We start from the raw sequence: 20,499 nt of genomic DNA, 5'->3' as shown, positions 1-20,499 counted from the left end.
TTAACTAAAAAGTAAACTGTGTTAAACCATGACACACACAAAATTCTACTTACAACAAAAAACAGCAATGAAAAATTCAGGAATTTTCAGGAAGAATTCAGGAAAAAATTCAGGAAGAATCAAACTATTTCTTAGGTGTTAAGCCATTCTTTTGGTTATTAGAATTATTCCAATCCATGTGTAAGCAATTAGATAAATTGCATTGTTAGAACTCATAGTTGTTACCACAGTGCAGTAGATTTTCTCAAACAGTTTGTTTAATAACTGGAGTGAGAACTGGAGTCATAATTTTTTGGTGTTTTGCTGTTCATTTTGGATTTGCTGTTCATTTTTTGGAAACTGTCAAGCCAACCTTAATGCTTATTATGCATTTTTTGTGTTTTTCCAGAGCGGCAATGAATAACATTCAGCAGTTGATTATGATTTTAAACTCAGCAACTGATAAACCATCAGATACTCTCATCAAGTACTTCAATGTAAGTGACTACAAAGAAGATTTGTGTAGGATTCTTGGAATTACCACTCAAGCAAAATAGACACCTGTAAATCTGACACACGTTTTTGAAAAAGTACATTTTATTTGGGCTGGTTTAAATGTCCTCAGTCATTTTAGAAAGCACTTTTCTCTAACTGCTGTGTAGTGGAACCTTTAAAGTGATTAAATACTTCAGTTACTGAGCAACATATTAAAATTCTTTTATATGTGTATTGAATGGAAGAGTAGGGGGTATAGAAGGGAAACAAAAGAGAAAAAGATGTACAGCACTCTTTAAAATACTCTATTTTTATTTATGCTGATGACCTTATTGAAAGGTGTTACAAAGGGAAGCAGCACTTTTAATTGTTAAAATGATTGAAATATTTTTGAAGTAAAATGTCTTTTCTTTGTCTTTCCTTCTCCCAATTTGTTTCCTGAACTTTTTTAGAATTGCACAGTGAACCCTAAGGATAGTATCCTGAAAAGAGTGGAAAGTTTTGAACACATCTTCAAAAAGAAATTTGCTGAAGCAGTTGGACAGGGATGGGCTGAAATTGGCTCACAGGTAAGTATTTGGGTTGAATATCACTCACTCGAGCTCTGTTAGCACTCGCTGGTGTGAGACCTGACTTACTGTCCTCATTCAGTGTAGATCAGTAAAGGTAAAAAGTAACAGTATGCTTTTCAAATTGAGGAAGCACTGTAAAGATAGCATGTAAGAAATTCCTCTTAATATGTAAGGAGCAATAGCAATTGGGTGGAAATATGTTGGAAGTACTTTACTGAAGAATGGAAAAATTTTTTGGGCAAATTACATTAAGTGAAACATAAATTCATTAGGCTAACTTGGTCTAAAACTGCCAGAGGTGACTCACTTCCTTAAAAAGTCAGGAGAGCAGCTGTGCTTTCAGCCAGGATTTTGGCAAATAAACCCAACCAAGTTTGTACTCAACAGTCTCCTTCCTGTCTGTCAGCCCTGCTTTTTTATCCTATTAGCTGTGAATCAGTGTGAACACAATTCAGGTAGTTACACTTGGTTAAGTCTTCACGCGGTTGGGGTAGTCGCACACTTTAGTAGCCCTTGAGGCCTCTCCAGTGTTACTGGCCAGTGGAACTGGGGACAGTTACTTGTTTATAGTGGCTCTGTCAAAAACTGGAATGTTCTGGATTGTTAAAACACAAGAGTCTGCCTGTTGTATTTTGTCAAAACTTCTTGTAATGTTCCTGAATTTCTCATTCTAACAGAGGTACAAGCTTGGAGTGCGTCTCTATTACAGAGTGATGGAGTCCATGCTGAAGTCGGTAAGTTTAGTGCTGCTGTCTCAGTACTGGCAGTACCTCTGGAATTACTAAGAATATTCACAAGTTTGGTCTGATTTAATTATTTCAGGAGGAAGAGCGCCTCTCAGTGCAAAATTTCAGGTACTTGCTCCTAACTTGTTATTGAAGTCTGCTGTTTGAAGTCTTGGTCAAGTACTAATAATTTCCTTTCTCTTCAGCAAACTTCTGAATGATAACATCTTCCACACATCTCTTCTGGCATGTGCTGTTGAGGTTGTCATGGCTACATATGGCAGTAAGTTAAATATAAAGTCTTTAATTTTATTGTTACTTATTGGTAGTTGTTACTATATTCTAATATAAATAACAAAAACCCGCCCAAAACACAAAAAGCGACTCACTGAAATGTCTGAGCTAGCAATGATGAAATAAATACAAAAAGGAAAAAACATCAGAAGTGGAAGAATGTAGAATATTTGGTAATTTTAGTCTGTTTTCCCTTCAGGAAATGCTTCACAAAGTGACAGTACCAGTGCTGAAACAGACTTGTCTTTCCCATGGATTCTCAATGTATTTGATTTAAAAGCTTTTGACTTCTACAAGGTGATTGAGAGCTTTATTAGAGCAGAACCCAACCTAACACGGGAAATGATAAAGCATCTAGAGCACTGTGAACATCGAATTATGGAGTCTCTTGCTTGGCAATCTGTAAGTAACACTTTAAAGCAGAATTTGCCCTTGTGTAATGTGCCTACCTAGAAAAAAAGAAGCCACACCCAACTCTATAGAATAAGTTGTGGTCTTGCTGAGATTTGGTTCTAGAAAAAGAAATTAAAAGAGCAAAACAGGATTAGTTTTGTCATGTCTTCTGGTTTTAGAAAAGGAGCATATCAGAGGAAGAAGTCAACATACATCTGCTGATTTACTTGACTGTAAGCCAGCATCATTTTACTAGTCTGGCACAAATCATAAGGGTAATTACCTTAACTGTATTTTGGTACCAAAGTCAGCAATAAATTCAGTGTTTTTATATGAATGTTAACTTTTATTCAGTTGCTCTTCCTACTTGGCAATAGGGCCTCTGATCGGGGCATCTGATATATTTGCTAATAGTACTTAAAATATTGTTTTGCATTGTCCTTTGCATTCCAGTCACTTTGCTATTTTTGGATGCCATCAAAATAAAATGCTGGAAGGTTGGGTTGTTTTTTTAGGCTGTATTTCAGTAAATCAAACATTTGTTTTCTTTTCATTGTTCGTTACTTATAAACCAGAAATAGGCTGTTTATGCTACAAAGCAGGAGACTATAGGAGCTGGTTCCAGACATAAAGGAATCAGTTTAGAACTAATCCCATATCTTCTAGTTCTGGAGAGGAAGGGGTATTTTAAGAGGCAGACACTATTTTAGGAAACTTGCAAGAATGCAAAAGGTATTTAGGAATTGTAACCTTAAGAGGACAAAAGATACCTGGGTTTGACTCTCTACAAGCAAGAAGTGGCTCCTGCTGCCTTCTGCAAAGCAGCTTGAAGCCAGCTTGCTGATCAGCACTACACCAAATCCACCAGTTTTTACCCCAATATGTCAGACAAGCAATGCAGGATAATCTTAATTTAGACCTGGACTTTCAGGCTGGAAAATCCAGACAGTTGTGTTTTCAAAAATTATGGGTGTTGCAGGCTTTTGTGAAACAAATGATAATGTCATCAACAAGCACAGGATTATTACAGTTTTTTTTTTTTTTTTTTAGTGCTCTGCTTGAATGTGTTTTAATGTTTTGATTCTCTCTTCTTGAGTTTCTAGAGGGGCATGTTTGGTACTAGTTTGGGGTGGCTGATTTGAGCATTAATAGCATGGAATATTTCAGTTGGAAGGGGCCTATAAAGATCACCTAGTGCCAGAGAAAGATGTGGAGTGAAGCCCAGTGGAGGGGATGAAAAGAAATGTGTATGACATGTATCCAGGGGCCCTGCTGCTTTACTGACTTCCATATCACCTGGTCTGGGTCTCCCCAGGCTCCAGACAGTGAGTGTCTGGAGTTCTGTTGGAACCTTGGCACCAGAGGGCACAGCTGGTTTCCCTTAAAAGCTGAGGGCAGCTGTGGCAGCCAGGACAGGCACCCCAAGATTCTGTGCTGGCCTCCATTGCCTCCTCTGGCTGGCCATGAGAGGAGGGGAGGGCTGTGAGCAGTAAATGGCAGACTGCTCAGGAGAGGAGAAGGAGAAGCAGTGAAATATTATCTGTGCCAAAATGTCTTGCTGAGTCTTGGGGTCACTGCAGCAAAGGACCTGAAGTCCCACATACAAGTGTAAAGCCAAGAGTCCTCTAGTGCAGAAAATCTACCCCTTCCTTATATCTGAATGTTCTCTGGTTTTGTCTGAAAAGTTATTAGAGAAAACTTATTAGAAACAGGAGAAAATACTTAGATGGCTTACTCAGGATGCTGTTGAGGTATCCCAGAAAGGCTTAACTGGTAAACAAAAGAATGGTTTACTGTATTCTTTTGCAGTTCCTTATCTGGGTATTGCCTCCATTGCAAGTGTCTGCTTAATTAGCAATTCCCTCAAGAATGGGCAGGCAATTAGGGAAGTGTAGTTCATACCAGTAAATACCTCTGAACCTCCAAACACTTGATAAAGGAGTAGAGAAAAGCCAGATGCCTTCTTCTTACTCCTAAAGAATGTCTCACCATAAGTGGTTTCTTTGCGTTAATTGTAAGCAGTCCAAGAAAGATGGAATCTTGAGAAAGTTCAAGTGTCCTCATATGGTTAGAGAGTGGTTTTGTTGGTTTGGTTTTTTTTTTTTTTTAATTGGGTTGTTTTGGTTTTTTTCCCCAAAAAAGCATTAAAATGAAGAAGAAAAGCATGGAAGGAGTAAAGCTTATGCAAAAAACCCCAAAAACATCTAACTTAGTAAATAAGAATATAAACTTCTGAGAAACATTTATTTACAAATATTTGCTTAATGCAACTTTGATTTTCCCACTTACTTGCTATCTATTTTTGTTTAGTTCTTGTGTCCTCCTCCCTACCAGGTAGTGCATTTCATTACAAGGCTTGTCTGCTTCAGTTATTGCTCATTCTCCTGACTGCTTTAAAAAGGAAGACTTCGATGAAACATTTAAAAGGATTGAGCAATTTAATACCAAATAGCTTGAATTTATTGCAGTTTTACTTGTCACAGAACTTTTGTGAGGGGAAAATGCCTTGTATAATTTCTCAGGGAAAAAAGTCTCAAATGCATTTGACCTTTACCTGACATGGGAAGCTGCATCAAGTGAATGTAAAAGATGTTTTTTACTGTTTTCTGAAGGTAATTTATTGCTCCTTAGCTACTCATTGTGAATATGTTTATGTCTTTTGCATAGCTAGCTGATTTAGTCATCTGTGCTTTAGGAAGGAAATGAAACTTTTCTAGCTCATCCTTTCTTTTAACAACAACAAAAAAAAAGCATAGCTAGACAAAATAGTGGAAACCAGCTGAAGGTTCTTCTCAATAATTCTTGATTTTTAAAAGGGGCAAATACATACTTACTAAAGCATGTGAAAAGTACTTCTTTTTTCTTAAATCTTTATCGAACCCTGAGAGAAGTCCTATTTAACCACTCAGATATTTACCAGTGAGGTTATGATGCTTTCATATAAAGATTATGTGAAGATCAGTTTAGAATATGTTAATGATGCTGCATAATTTTTATTTGCAAAATAGAAATAGAGTGTACAATATTCTTTACTTTGAATTTGTAAGCTCACTTACAGTGCTTTGAGCACCATTTTGATTCCGTAACTTTAAAGGGAACTGAAATTACTTTAGACTCAAAGATGCTGAATAGCCTTTGTTTCATTATCATAATTATAGATATATGATTTAAACCCTTCCATAGTTAAAATCTGTTCCCTATGAATGAGATAGCTTGTTGCCTGCCAAACTGGGAGTTCATGTTCAGCCTTTTCCATCATTCTATCAATTTGACCTCTCTTGTGGCCACCCAAAAAAGTAGTAACCTTCATTTTGAATATCTCAAATGAAGGTTATGTGAACAAATTCCAGAATATCTGAATTGCCCTTGCAGAAAGCCCTGTCAACTGCCATGTCACATCTTTGACTGAAGTATTGTTGCTGTTTGCTGCAGTTTGTTAGGAATAAACAAGGAAGAACAGGTTTTCAGGCAAGCAAATCAAACACAAAGTCTCTTGGTCTTCATTCTATTTTGAGTGAAATACCTGTGGGATATTTTTGGTTTTACCATTCGAGGAAGTAGATGCCTGTGGAGTATGTTTGTTGTATCTGACAAGCAATCCAGCTGTATTCCCCTGCCTCGCAGCTTCCTTTCTGCTCACATGCTCTGAATGGGGAGGTACAAGCAAGGTACTGTGTTTTTCTGTGTTTTACTGTGCTTAGAGAATGTGCTCCTTTGCAACTGCCCTTTCACACGTGCAGTGTTGGGGTAGTGAAAGGGTCTTGTTCTGTACTGGAGCTGCAGGCCAACCTCAGCCTTGTCTGAAGGTAAAGCTGGTTAGAGACAGAAGCACTCCACACTTTCCTGGTTAGCTCTACAGACCACAATGTTCTGTTAACTTGTTAGCTCCTCCATGTGAGGAGCATTCCAAGTGGTATTTCTCTTAGGACTGGAGTTTGAGAAGGTTATTTGGTAGCTCTTGCTGTTAGCAGAGATGAGGGTCAGCTGCATCACTGCCTGCAGCCCTCCAACAGCTCAGAGCAGAAAGTGAGGGTTCATTGTGGCAAGCTAAAGAGAATTAGATTCCCAGCCTGCTTTGGTCTGGTAACTTCAGCTGCGGTTTTCATGTTTGTTTTTGTGTGAATAACAAACAGATGGGAAGCTAAAGCAGTGCATTGCACTGCAGCTTTTGGACATTGTAGCTGTCTTTGGTTGTATGGCTTTTTAATATGTGCCGTCCTAATTAGTGTTTTAATTTTTATAAGAGGGGAGGAACACCAGTATTGCTATATGTTGTGATTTGGAATTGTAGTCTGTTTTGGAGTTTTAAAGACTGATGCAGGAAAAACATGCTTCATAAAGTTACTTCTCTTAATGGTTAAAATATGAGTAGAAGTAGACAAGTGTGCTTTGCTTTATTTATAGCATCTTTCATGTAGCATTGCCTAAACTGTGCTCCGTAATGCTTCTCCTTTTGTAGCTTCTTTTCTGTGGTTTCTATTGTCAATTCAACATTTGCAGTGAAATCTACAGTATTGTTTTATCACGCAGAGTTGATTTAAAATAACTTGATGTTTGCAATAAATGCTTGTCATCTAACTGAGTAGTCAGTGTTTATACTTAAATACCTCATCCCACACCAAAGACTTCCGTTGGTTTTAAATTATGCAGCTCACTGCAGCAGAGTGCCTTCGTGCTCAAAACCATGTATTCCCAAAGAATATATTATTGCATTAATATGGTGAACTTGCTGAGCTGGAATAGCAGCAGACCTACTTTGATCATGCATTAAGGAAAAAAAAAAAAAATAATGTGTTTAAGATTTGCATAAAAAGCATTAGACAAATCCAGGTCAGGGTAAAGCTATGAGCAGTTACGGGTCAGCAAGTGCTCCTTAGTACTTAGGAATAGTACAGGCTTAGCCATGCAACCTCCTGGTCTTTGATTGTACAAGGACACAGTTTTTGTGGAGTTTACTGTTCTCAAGTGTTTAGTGCCTGTTTCCTTGGATGTACAATTTCAAATTATTTCAAATGTGCTCCTTGTGAGAAGGAGTTGAACATCTAGATAGGGGAGTTAATACATTTTCTTGTGGGTTGAATCCTTCTTGGTAGGGATTTCAGTTAGGTGTGTCTGAAGTCCTACAGCTTCTCTGAAGGTAGGTGTCTACATGCAGTTTAAAACCCTCTTTCATTTTGACATCTTAAGTGATTCCTTTTAAATCAGGAAGAAGTAGGAATGGTCACACTGTTAACATTTGATACATTAGGTTGCTGGATAAGTGGTTTGCTGTTGTGTTAAAATGATGAATCTGAAATCTTTTGATAGGCAGCCAAGTAAGGCTAGGCAGCAAGGGGCTGGGTATTTGGGGCTGAGTTTGTACTACTGGCCTCAAAGGGACAATAGTTTGGGCTTCAGTACTGTCCCACAGTCATCAGGGGTGTTTCCTTGGTAATGTGTTCCCTGGCCTGTTCTGGCATTTGTCATCTCTCTTCGGGACAATGCCTAGGCAAGATTTGGGGCATGATGCAGCTCAGGGACTATTTTCAGCTGCTGGTATGGATTAGCAGTGGAGAATGTGTAGTTATGTGGGTGCAAGCTGTGCTTTGCCACTTGCCCATGAGGCCTCAGGACAGGCTGTGGCTCGTTGTGCTGCCAACCCCAGATGTAGTTGTGGGTTCAACCACGAGTGACTTCAGCACTGGCAAATGAGTCACGCGTTCCTGGGCTGTCTTCCCTCTGGGCTGCAGGACTCATGCCCGTTTCTGCACAGCAGCTGCCTTCTCTAGGGAAGACTAGTCTGTGTCAGCCATACTCCTTCCATGCCTGCTAATATTTGCCTTTCCTCAGATACAGGAATGGGGGACAACAGCCTTAGGCACAAAAAAAACACTGAGTGTGTCCAGGACAACAGCATGCTCACTAGCAGGATGCAATCTACCGAAGGAGCTTCACCAGTGTAAAGATAGGCACCTCAGGAATTGCAGGCATCAGATCTTGCTCATGCAGACATCACTCATGTCTTGTGGATTTCTGGATTTTAGACACCTAGAATCTTGTCTCAGTTTAGAAGTTGCAATGGGCAAGGATTTGTAATACGGAATTTTCTAGGGTTTTTCTTGCAGGCGACAAAACAGGCTCACCATGGGTCACCAAAGGATAGCTTGTCATGTGCTCACCACGCTCCTTTTGACAAAGTTACAGTAGGAGTTTGCAGCTTTAACCTTCAGAAAGGAACTGAGAACATATTTGAGGTTTTCTGTCTGTACATACTAAATATATTTCTGCTTGCATCATGAGTGTGTTCAGAAGCATGTGGGATGAGAGAGGTCACGACCACCACTGCTCCTCGGCGTGATAGTGCTAAAGGCTCATACTGATTCTGCTGCATGTGCTCTAAATTTTTTTAAGGTTATGACATCAGTTATCACAGCTGTGGCTGGAAAACCTTCTATGATTTTGCCTTTATCATACAAGGCACAGTTTTAGGAGTCTGTAAGATGATGGCTTTTTTGGGTATTTGTGAAAATAGCACATGGTGTAATAAAAATATATGAATATATTTACGTTTATATGCTTTTTTATTTTGGCTATATATATGCACACACTCTATAATAAATGCTTGCCTTTTAGTACTCCTGAAGAGTTTTCTTTAATGAAAACCGTGCTGTGCTTTTTGAGAGTTGAAACTTTTATCTGCCTTAACAGCTGAAGGCAAACTGAAAAACCAGGAAGAATAGCGAATTATAATCTTCACTGTCTCTCCCATCACTTTGAAAATCTTCCCTGCCACTCCTATTTATCGTGAGGATGACTCAAGCTGTTATTCATGCTTGGGTGTTACCATTTGAGCAATTCCTTCAGGCTACTGGAAGAGAAGCCAGAACATTTAAAGCTCAGGTCCTGTGTTTCCTGCTTTTGTCTGTGTTGACAGTGTGTTCACTTCTTGGTAGGCACTCACAAAAGTGCATAAAGCACTCACTAGGACTGGAGGATTTTGGTTATGTTAGCAGTGTTAACAGTTTTATCTGTTGTAGGTATACCAAGTCAGCCCAACCCATAAGATGCTCTTGCTTCAAGTACAAACATGACCAAAGAGATTACCTAAGACAAAGCAACTATGCAGAGTTTTCATTCTGTGACATTTAGATGCTGTTCTTGATTAAGAATGTTAAGTTTTTTTCTACTGCTTTAAGGTGTAGAGTTTCTCTAATTAAGAGAATATGAGTCCTACTTCTACAACTTAAATATTTAGGTTTCCTCTGCACTTGAGACAGATCTGTACTTCCAGGAAGCAGTTCATTCTGTTTATTTTCAACAGGTATTTTACCATGGGATTATTCATTTTCCACTGTCATCTGCCTCAATGACAAACCTAAACTGGATTTATAGTTTTGTCTATTAAGGTTAGGAAAAGCAAGTCATATGCTTAATTCTACTTTTCTTAACTGTGTTTCCCCCTTCCTTAAAGCATGAAAGGGAGATTAGCAAGAGGTGGCTGTGTAATTATGCCTAGGTTTGCTTTAGGTGGCTGCTTGTGCTGTATCCTGCCTGTAGTGGCTGTTGTGTTTTCACATGGAGGTCATGTACCCAGGCTGTGTCAGGATTGCTCTGGTTATAGATTTACAGCTGTGACAGGGAGCTGGGACTTACAGGCTGTGCTCAGTGAAGCTGCCAGCTCTCTTGGTGCCCCATAAAGATATCTTGTCTGTACACCAGTACAGTTTTAGATTTAGTACAGATTTAGTCACAGAAATGTCTGCATTAACATGTTAGACTTTTCTTTAGGCTGTTTCTCTTTAGTTTTCTGGGATTCCTTGCTTTTCAAGTTGTTGGGGTGTTTAAAATCTATTTTAAAGTTCATTTTAATACTGTTCAATGTTTTTGTGGTCATATCTCAGCTGTAGGAATTTGATTTTAGTCCTACTGTGTTTCTAGGTAGTTTGACCTTTTCATCCTGCAACACTGCTATATCTGCATTGTAAATACTTAGTAGGAATGTTTGAAGGTTGTCCATGAGGGAAAAATGTATTAGAATTCAGGGAGGTATCTTGGCAGTTCTTCAGTTTTGTAAAATCTTGCTGACTTTTGGCAAGTTTGATGTAACTGTCTCCTTAAATACAAAAGTAAATAAAGCTTGGGTTAAGTTCTGTGATTTGTATCCCTGTTGCTCCTTCCTTGGATGGCACTATGCTCTCCAATTTTGTAGTTTTAGGAATCTCTGTAGTGAAATTGGTAGAATTATTAAAAAGAAGTTTTGGTTTAGTTTTTGGGGTTTTCTTGTTGTTGATTGGTTGGTTTTGTTTTTGTTTTGGTCTGGCTTATTTTATCTGAGCCAAAGTCCTGAATAATTGTCACAACCTTTTATTACTCTTTCTTTCCTTACTGCTGTGTCATTTGACTCACTCTTGCTAACTTTTCTATGGGTGGTAAAATTAGTTTATGTTAAGAAGCAAAGTGGGTGCCAAACAAACATTCTAATATGGAGGTTTTTTCCAGCTGTGTGCTCAGTTTTCAAGCTCTTAAAGTGATACTAGTATCATGTCAAACTGTCAAATTATATATTATTGGAAGATGTTTTTGTTTCTTGCTGCATTTTCTTTAAGTTATTGCATACATGAAAAGACAGGGTTTGAGTTGCTTTTTTTTGTAGGCCAAATAAGTGCTTTTGTGCCTGCTTTTGTACTGTATAAATACATAGTACTTCAGTTATGTGTTTGTATCACTATCTTACAGTAACCTTCCAGTAATAAAAAGCCCTTGTGGGGGATGTGGATGTCCCTGTTCACAGCTGTTGAGCAGGCATAGTGTTCAGTGCCCTCCAGAAAGGTAATCTCTCTGGGTTAGGTGGAAACTTTTCCTTTGGGTTGGGTTGGCTTATCAGAATGGGGTAGGTGCAGGCTGGTGAGTGCCTGTGGTACAGCTGAGTGTGGAGCCTCTGCAGCTGCATCCTTGGTGTTCTCCTGAGCAGAGGCTGGAGGCTCACCCACGTAGACTCTGCCTGGTCTGAACTTGGCTCAGGGTCATTCCTGGACTGCCAGCACCCTGTGCTTTCCCTTTGGGAGTCACCCTGCCCACAGCAGAGCCCGTGCTTGGCATGCTCTCTGTGTGCCTGTTACACCTTCCAGCAGCTGGGAGGAACTCAACAGATCTTATCTGGACAGCAGTCAGTACTGATTTTTTTTTTATTTGCAACCCAGGGGAGTGTGTGAAATACAGAAACATGTAGTATATGTGGTAAACTTTCTTTCACATGCAAGAAATGTGAAACAACTTAAGTAGACCAGCATTTTTCGGATTTGATTTCATTAATGAAACATTTTTGTTAGGCTGAAAAGGTAGATATTTTGGTACTTGCTTCACTGTTGGTATTCTCATTTTTGTCCATGTTTTGCTATGTACTTAATAAAATTTTCCAATTTACTTCCTTTCATAAAGCAGTGGGATTTGCAGAATTCTTCTGAAGAGCAGTTAGCCTAGCCAAAGTTGTTTTCATGTGAAGTAGAGTTAATATTATTCACAAGATGGTTGCATTAATTTTGGGTGCCTCCTGTTGCTAGCATTGTTATTTAAGAATTTTGTTCTTTAAGGCAGGAACTCACTGTTTAAAAAAGATAGAGTTAGGGGAAATATTAAAACTATGTGTGTGCAAAAATATTCTTTTTATCTCATCATAAAAGAACTTCTTTCTAGTGGCTTTCCTTTGTCGTTGCTTGTGGTTTGATCCTCAGGTTTAAGCTACAGAAAATTTACCCCTTCTTATTGCTGGACAGCTTTTAGTTCTGATAGAACTGGAGTGGGAAGACTGCTTCTTAAGTAGGAAAAAATAATTATTTAAAATCTAAATTCTCATCTCTGGAAATTTGTAGTTCTCCAGCAATGTGATAGATTTATTAAAGACCGGAAAATGTGTGAAGGGTTCTTTTTGTTTGTTTTAATTTTGTAGTAAGTTCAGTTTTCTTACGGGAAGAGCTGGGCTTGCTTTTAGAAGCAGCTGTGACAGGAACTGGATGGGGGTGAGGTGATAAATGTGAAAGGCTTCAGTATCAAACCAGAATTGTGAAAGCAAAACTTCTCCATGCAGCGTCTTGCAAAAGTGTTAGACTTTGCTAGCTTGGCTCTCTGAATTTGGCTCGTCTTAAATGAACACTATTGAATATGTGCTGTAAATGTGCTAATGCAGTGATAGCTGTGTTTATCCAATGTTTTCAGTATTCTGGTAATTGGATAACAAATGCAGCCCAGGCATTTCTGTCTTCTAGATTTAGAATCATTCTGATTTACATTTTGCCTTAGCTTTTGAAATGTATCATCTTTCATTTTGTCAGTGGTGCTCAAATGCCAGAAGCCCTGAGGTCTAAATGATGATAGTCTAGTAAAAAAGGGAACTTGTCAGGATTCACAGGTCTGCCTAGATGCAAGAACCTTGTAATATTACATTTACTGCTGGAAAAGTATGAACAGATTGCTTCTCATGGATAAAACTCTTAGAAAATAACTTGAAAAGAATAAATAAGGCTAAAGGATACTGTGCTCAGGTGGGATTTTCAAATTACCAGTCTCAAATTGAACCTCACTGGGTTCCCTAATTTTAGCTGGGTTGTTTGTGTAATTCTGGAAATCTCATCTTTGGTTGTGATGGTTCTTGAAATTGCAAGTGAAAATCTTTCTCATTTGCAAGAGATCATGGAAGACTGTTGGATCAGGAGTGATATGGAAAGACTGAGTGACAGTCTAGTGCTCCCTGCCTCTTTGCAAAGAAATGAGAGGGGAACTAATGAAACTAGTAGATTTGAAACAAAAGGGTGTTTGGGTTTCTTAGTTTTGTTCCCCATATGCGCACGCACAATGTGAACTTTTTGCTACTGTCAACATTAAAAACTTAACACACATTTACAGGAAGACAGAACAAACTCACCGAAGAAAAATTTTTCCTGAACACACAAATATATCTGACCCAGAAAGTCCTGAGATATGACTGATGAAGTGGGACAGCACTTGAGAAAGCCTTGTGTGCTTCTCCTGCTGTTATCTTGTTCCCCAGGCATCCAGCCTTGTCTGCTGTTGGAGTCAGGATTGTAGATTAGCTGCATGTTTGGGGTCTGATCAGCTATTCTTATCTTTTACCTGGTCTCAAGAGCTCTTTTTCAAGTTTTGCATTTCCGTGACTGAGGTTACTCCTTAAGAAACCAAAGCTTGGAGGTTGATTTAATTTAAGAATTCCTTACCTGCCTGAAGTATTTTCTATGGAGTTTTTTTAACACACTTTTAGATGAAAAATATAGAGACATATTTGACTTGGTATTGGTATTTCTTCAAATGTAAAATACTTGTATACTGAGGTGAAAAAAAAATTGCCTGGCAATTAAAAAATTCAAGCTGAATACAGAAAGTATAAAATAGGAAGTCTTTTGATTTTGATGCTGAGGTAAGTTTAAGGTGTTTATGGCAAATTTCTTTTCCTTATCTTTTAAAACTGCTGTTTAATTAACTAGTTGTCAATATCTACCTGCCTTTAGATCTAAAACATGCTTGGAATCAATTAAATTTGCCCTGCTTTTATTTTTATAGGAAGTGTGCATTTTCTGCACCCTGTAGATGTGGAAACCACACTACAAAGAACAGTTTTTAAAGTTTGGATCCTAAAACTGAACTCCTAGCTCTCCCTGGGTAGGCATATGAGTAAAAATAATGCACTTTTAGGAAGTACCGGTTGCAACACATCCAGATCCTCAGGAGCTCTGACAATGTAAGCCTTTTTTTCTTTGAAATGTCTTGGCATGACTTAGGAATGTAACTTCTTATCTAGATTTTACATTTAAATTTTGTCATAAGACCTTACCAGAGAGACAAAAGAATTGGTATCAAAGTCAAGAGCAGAGAGAGGGAATGCATCCGTTGAGGAATTGCTCCATCCACAGCTCTCCAGGATAATCTTGTTGCAGAACCAGAAAAGGCAGAGAAAACCTCATCCAGTCCTGAATATCTGGTAACCTGTCTTTATATCACCTTGTTGTGGGAGGTGCAGTTTTACTCCCCCTCTTGTGAATCAGATCAGGAATTTTTCAAGTAAGGGTCTGATTCTCAGCATTACAGATGATGTTTTTTGATTGTGTTGGGTTTTTTGTTAGGATATTTGTTGTCTGGGTTTTTTTTTTCCTCCTAAGAAAAAGTGAAAATGTTTAATAATAAAAAATACAAAGTTTCCTCAAATAGCTTATGGACATTGAGCTACTAACTGATCAGAAAGCTTTTGTACTGCGTTGCCCTGTGCTCTTTCAAAAAACAGAAGCTGCTGCCCTGGAGAGTGAGTGCAAAGCAGAGCTACTCTCTGTGCTTCTACAGACTACTTGAGGTAATATACCAAGGAAAGTTTGGTTTAAAAGGGAAGTACTCATATATGTGGCTTTGTCTGCTTGTTCTGCTTTTAAGTGAGTGATGGGGTTTTATTTTTCCCCTGCAGTTTTTTAATCTCAGAAAGAGTAGGTTCTGTTTATCAGGGTGAGGCTCTGGGATGCTCACTGCTGTAAGGCAGAGGGGGTGTTGCTGAACAAGTTGTCACTCAACTGAGTAACAGCTATGAGAAGCTCAGGGGAGTAAGCAGTACCCTGGAAACACAGCCCAGCAGTGACATTAGGGGCTTTTGTCTCATTCTTCTTGGAGGGAGTCTAGTATTAAACACACCCCTTAGAGAGAGAGTCAGTGGGACTTCAGAGATGCATATCTGGTTTAGGACTTTGGATTTGTCTGTGGCATATGGAAAATGGAGTAACTCATGCCAAGAGTTTCATGCACTTTTCTGAAGTTGGATGTGTATCAGAAGAGTTTAGGATTCCCAACAAAGATAATTGTTTATTTCACTTGTCATGCAGACATTTATATCTATGCTATCTTTGTAGCTTAAGCTCATACTATATGAATTTTCCTTTCATAAATTATATGGATTAAGATTGAAAATGCTGTTAAATTTAAAATTCAATCAGCACTAGCTCCTAGCAGTCATTGAGTAACTTGGTTTCCCAGTAGTAGGAGGCAATATATGGTTGATTTGTAACAGTAAACAGAAGCTTTGCATAGGGAAATAGACTCATTCAGATAACAACATATCACACAGTTTGATGGCTCAATATGCATTTTTTCCTACATTGATTCACTCCTCTGTATACAGCCCTGGTGCAAAAATGTCTCAGTGCTGTATGTGTGTTGCAGCTGACTGCCCTAAGTCTAAAGTGCAAATTTGTTTATTATTTATTTATTATTTTTTTTATTCTTGACTCCATTGTTTTTGGGGAGGAAAAAACAACACTTATTTTACCTTTTGATTTTATTTTATTTTACAGTGATGTTAAATTAATTCTCAGGAAAATGTACACAGTGTTCTAGTAGCTGGGAAACATATATAGCAGGATGTTTTAAAGCAGTTTTGTCTATGTATTCCTGTCTGTAACAGTAATGTATGTAGATTTCTCCTTTTACATGTTGCTGACTTTTCCAAGTTTATTGATTAATTTTGCCAGCACATAGCCCCAAGTACTTTACTTTCTTTCAAACTTTGAAAAGTATAAAAATAGCATTTGAAATTTTAAATGCTCATGTTCAAATGATTTCTAGGACACAAAAATTGAGAGGAAGTTGAACTCCAAAATTACAGCATCTTGAATTTCTTTATGGGACACCAAATAGTCTCCTGGAAGAAATAATCAGCTTGATGCACGTGTATATTTCTAGTTAGAAAAGGACTTGTTTTACTAAGAAACTGTACTTTGAGATCAAATTAACTTACTCAGAGGATGTTGTTTTCCTCAAAAGTCATTCTTAGTTTAAGAACTCCTCACAAAAGAGTTTAGTAAAGTGGTACTGTACCTAGAGCATTAACTTCAGTCATTACAAGTTACTTTGTTTTAATCACACAGGCTTCTGAGAGAGAGGTGAGAAGAAGAACCAGTTTGTCTGAGACATTTCCAAATGCTCTAAACTACCAGGAGACATAATTGCTTTATGGGGGCCAGGCTTGTGGAGAGAGCATGTATTTTTATCAGATAAACCTGGGAGAAACAAAGTTCTTGTAACCCACTGATTGAAGCCTCCTGTGAACATAATGGTCCCTAAGAAGGAAAGTGCAGTGAAAAAGACAGTAGGGGAGGAGTAAGAGAAGCAAGAGGAAACTGGGGAAGACACAGTAGCTGAAGAGATAGGACAATATGGGGCAATTTTCCTGCAGTGTGGAGCAGGTAGCTTCACCCCCATCCTCAGTAACTTGGGAACTGATACCATGATTAAATTGAGCAACTGTTTTAACTTCAGGAAGGAAAACAACCTGCTTTTTCATTTGTGTTTGACTTGAGAAACAGTCCTTGGACTTTGGTTAACCTCTAAACTCAAAAGTTCATTTCTAACGTACAATCTGTCAGAACGAACCCTTGACATAGATTTTTAAAATGCTTTTTCTGTGTGCTATTATGCTTAACACTTTTACAGCCTTGTAATAAACTTTTCAGATGTGAAGGAAGCACAGCCTTTACATATACGAATATATGTCCACAGCTGAGGAAATGTGCAGGCTTCTAATTCCAGTTTAGTCCCAGTAGTCTTTTAATATAGTTTATATTGTGGAGTCACTGTCAAATATTTTCATTTTTATGGTCTGAAGGCTGTGTTGAATGAAGCTTTCTGAAACTGGCCTTTCAGAGAATCTGACATCCCGTGGTCTGGTGGACCGGTTCTTTTTTATGGAATTTTGAATGGTATCTGATGTGAAGTAATAGACAATGGGGTCAAAACAGCAGTTTGAAACAGCGATGCACAGAGTTATGGGGTACATGGTCCTCACTGCAGTCACCACTGAGCAATTGACCCAGGTCTGTGTTCTCATAAGGGAGTAGAGTATTAAGGTGATGTTATAAGGCACAAAGCAGAAGCAGAATATCACCAAATGGACAAAAATCATTTTGAGTACCTTTTTCTTGCTTACTTTATTCCGGCTTAACGTAAGCGGTTTATTCAAGGTCCGTAGGACCATAGTGGAGCAGGTCACGTTCAGGATGAGCGGGATGAAAAACCCAACAGTTTCAATGAAGATAACAATCCGGGACAGGTAGGTTTTCCACGTGTCCTCTGAAAAGTTTTCAAAGCACGTCCTTTGCTCCGTGTTGTTGCGGCGGTTTGTGGACTGGAAGAAGCTTGCTGGTGTGCTGCCTGCTAGCACGGTTATCCATACTGCAGCACAGACAATCTTGGCATTCCGTTTGGTCCGCAGGGTCTTGGATCGGAAGGGGTGTACTATAGCTAAAAAGCGATCCACGCTGATGCAAGTCAGAAACAAAATGCTGCCGTACATATTCGTGTAAAAGAGGGCGACAGAAATCTTGCAGAGAATGTCTCCAAACGGCCAGTTTCTGGTTACAAAGTAATAAATCCTGAAGGGTAATGTAAACACGAAAAGCAGGTCTGATATGGCTAAATTCAGCATGTAAGTTGTAGTCTCGTTTCGCACTTTTAAAGTACAAGTGAAAATGTAGATCGCTGCACAGTTCGCTATGAGGCCGAGAACAAACACCATGCTAAAGATACACCCATACAGCGTATATTTAAAGGAGTCCTCAGTGGAACAGTTAGAGCTTACCATTATAATGGTGTGTTAAAAATTCCTGTGATTTGGCGTCTTCTCGGGTATTTTTATTGCAACTTTTTTGAAACTCCTGAAGAACTTGCAGGTCAGATATATTTGAACGGTGTGCTTTGGCAGGTTTGTGCTGGGAAGCTTCAGGGAAGGAAGGTGAGCTCTGTGGCAGGGGAGTACATCTCCAGCAGAAATCACCGGGAAGTCTCTCTTCTCTTCTCTGCCGAGTGCTATTTGTAATCACATAGCCAGTCTGCAAAAGTCAGAAAACGCATCATTTGTGGCAGATGAGATCACCCCAAAGCTTGCTTAGTTCCATTTCCCACCTCGATTCAATGAAGCCATTGTAGGACTTTGTGCCTTACTCTTGGCTGGAGATTGTGCCGGCAAAGCCTCGTCCATCCGAATTTACTGGGAGAGTGTACTTTAGGAAACGATTTCCTGGCTGCTGCGGAGTGTCGGCACTTGCATTTCCCCCTCTCCCTTCTTTCCATGCAACAAGTTTGTCGGCTCGCTGGCTGGCCCCATGGGGCGGGAAGCAGGAACAGAAGGGAGCTGCCTGCCAGGGCAGAAACGGAATTCCAGAGCGTGTTTGTTCCTGCAGCCCGCAGCCCTCGGCAGCTCTTGCCAGCCCAGCTCCTTCTGGAGAGCAGAGCAGAGCACCCGGGCAATTTGTAGCGTGACATCACAGGAAGAAGAGGCTGGGCAAGGAAGAATGGTTTCAGTTTGGTTTGTTTGCCTTCCCCTGTCTCTGCTGTACCTTGCAGATGCAGCTTGTAGAGTGCTGCAGCTGCTTCTTAACTCTTTCCATGCCCCCTGAGAGGTCCTTTGTCAGTGTTGCTGGGGTCTGGAGACCTTCCTCTGCAGTTTTGATGAGACTTTGCAGTGTCTAAACTCTCATGCACTTAAGTTCCTGTTTTTCTTTGGCGATAGCAGTAATTGTGGGATTTTAATATAGAATTGAACTAACATTGTGCCTTTTGTTAATAGCTTTGCTTATAATAGAGAACACATTAATCACCAGAAATCAGCTGAGTGGTTCTGTCTAAAATCCCCCAGTACAAACCTCAAGAGGGACAAAGTGACATTGATAGGTAATTAAATAATTGCACCAATAATTACTGAAAAAGAGAGGGTTGCTTTTGGATATTCACAGCACTGAGATGTGTTGCAGTAGGAGGAGAGATTTTTTAAAACTTGTTCCATATTAGAAGGCACACCCCAAGATTTATTTCTAATCAGAAAGGTGGTTCTTTTGTTAAAAAAAAAATTACTCTAGTGGTTTTTTGAAATGTTGTGATACAGAAAGCATTTTCTTGAATATGTAAGCACAGAATTAATACAACAAATGCATATAGTGTACTGTGCAATTGTTTCTGGTAATTTCAAGGGGGACAGTTACCACATATGCACAAAATACTCCCATTAGTCACTAATAATTGAAACAAAAACATGTTGTAACTAATTACATTGTTAAGTAAATATTGAAAAAAAAAAAGCAGCTCTTACTGCCTTTAGGGGCAGATATGAGATAAATCTGAGTTTTAGACAGACTCATTTATTAAACAACTTGGATAGATTCACTTCTGGCATCAAACCCAGTCTATTTCTAAGTCTCAGAATAACAAATCTCTTCATATCTGGCTGGGTGGCATGGTTCTTTTGAACTGTATTTTAATCACTTGCACCTAAGCAAGGCTCTGGGCAAAACCTTTCTAGTCTGCTGTGAAGGAGAGTAAATAATAGTGCTTCACAGGATTTTGGCACAGTTTCTTAGCATAAGGTATGTCAGACGAAATTTAGAAACATGCAAAAGTGGGTCTTGCTCATTTTATTTCAAGTTTTCTTTATAGTCTTCTGTGAAACATTTTCACCTTGATTTTGAGGTGAAATCAAGCAGTTTAACTTCAATAGGCTATAACCATAAGATACCTTTTTGAATATTGAAATCCATGCTTAAATGTAAAGCATAGTGCATCTGGGACTTCTAAGTCAGTCGGAAATGAAAATATGAGCTTGCAGAATCTCTCATGTCCAACTTAACATGTACCTTAGCATAAAGGTTTTCCTGACTTTTCTCACAAAAGCAGTCATCACACACTAAATTTTGTTTCTGTTCCTGGCAACCTTGCATGGGAAAAGAAGGGTTTTTCCTGCAAATGTTCTGCATCAGGTTGCAGGAGCTCTGCTCCTGGTTTTACTGCTCCAGCTTTGCACATGAAGACTCTGTGAGGCAGGCTCAGTAACTGGAATGAAAATCCCTGCAATACAGAAATTTGATGTCGCAGGTCAAAGCCTCAAGCAATAATTCATGTTTAGGAAGAGATACTAATGGCAATGAGAGTGTATCTCCCTGATTAGAACTTGATTTGGTGTTTTGACAAAGGTGTGGGTACACAGAGGCAGGGTGGGATGTCTGGTCCATTTTACCACTGTAAATGTG

At 39.0% G+C, this 20,499-nt stretch overlaps 2 protein-coding genes across 4 annotated transcripts in view; one reads left to right on the top strand and one right to left on the bottom strand.

Moving 5' to 3' along the window:
- Window positions 1-20,499, top strand: part of RB1 (RB transcriptional corepressor 1) — a 72,232-nt gene that overhangs the window by 26,066 nt on the left and 25,667 nt on the right. Inside the window, exons 12-17 of the mRNA XM_050970235.1 lie at window positions 389-476; window positions 927-1,043; window positions 1,724-1,780; window positions 1,869-1,900; window positions 1,978-2,054; window positions 2,265-2,467. Coding sequence (XP_050826192.1) covers window positions 389-476; window positions 927-1,043; window positions 1,724-1,780; window positions 1,869-1,900; window positions 1,978-2,054; window positions 2,265-2,467 — 574 coding nt within the window. The remainder of the gene's footprint in view (window positions 1-388; window positions 477-926; window positions 1,044-1,723; window positions 1,781-1,868; window positions 1,901-1,977; window positions 2,055-2,264; window positions 2,468-20,499) is intronic.
- On the bottom strand, window positions 15,744-18,724 carry LPAR6 (lysophosphatidic acid receptor 6). 3 transcript variants are annotated; one of them, XM_009102938.4, is made up of 2 exons: window positions 18,383-18,724; window positions 15,744-18,309 (listed from the first exon to the last, which is right to left on the bottom strand). In XM_009102938.4, the coding sequence occupies exon 2, from the start codon at window positions 18,060-18,062 to the stop codon at window positions 17,040-17,042; it is 1,023 nt and encodes a 340-aa protein (XP_009101186.1). In that variant the 5' UTR covers window positions 18,063-18,309; window positions 18,383-18,724; the 3' UTR covers window positions 15,744-17,039. The 3 variants fall into 3 exon arrangements, with proteins under 3 accessions (XP_009101186.1, XP_018764200.1, XP_018764199.1); XM_018908655.3 differs by having other exon boundaries at window positions 15,744-18,286; XM_018908654.3 differs by having other exon boundaries at window positions 18,422-18,724.

Source organism: Serinus canaria, chromosome 1, assembly GCF_022539315.1.
Source record: "Serinus canaria isolate serCan28SL12 chromosome 1, serCan2020, whole genome shotgun sequence".
Lineage (NCBI taxonomy): Eukaryota > Metazoa > Chordata > Aves > Passeriformes > Fringillidae > Serinus > Serinus canaria.
This window is presented reverse-complemented; position numbering and strand designations above follow the sequence as displayed.

What these genes read in the sequence shown, in the direction of transcription:
- LPAR6 (XM_009102938.4), bottom strand. Translation starts at nt 18,062, where the DNA reads ATGGTAAGCTCTAACTGTTCCACTGAGGACTCCTTTAAATATACGCTG.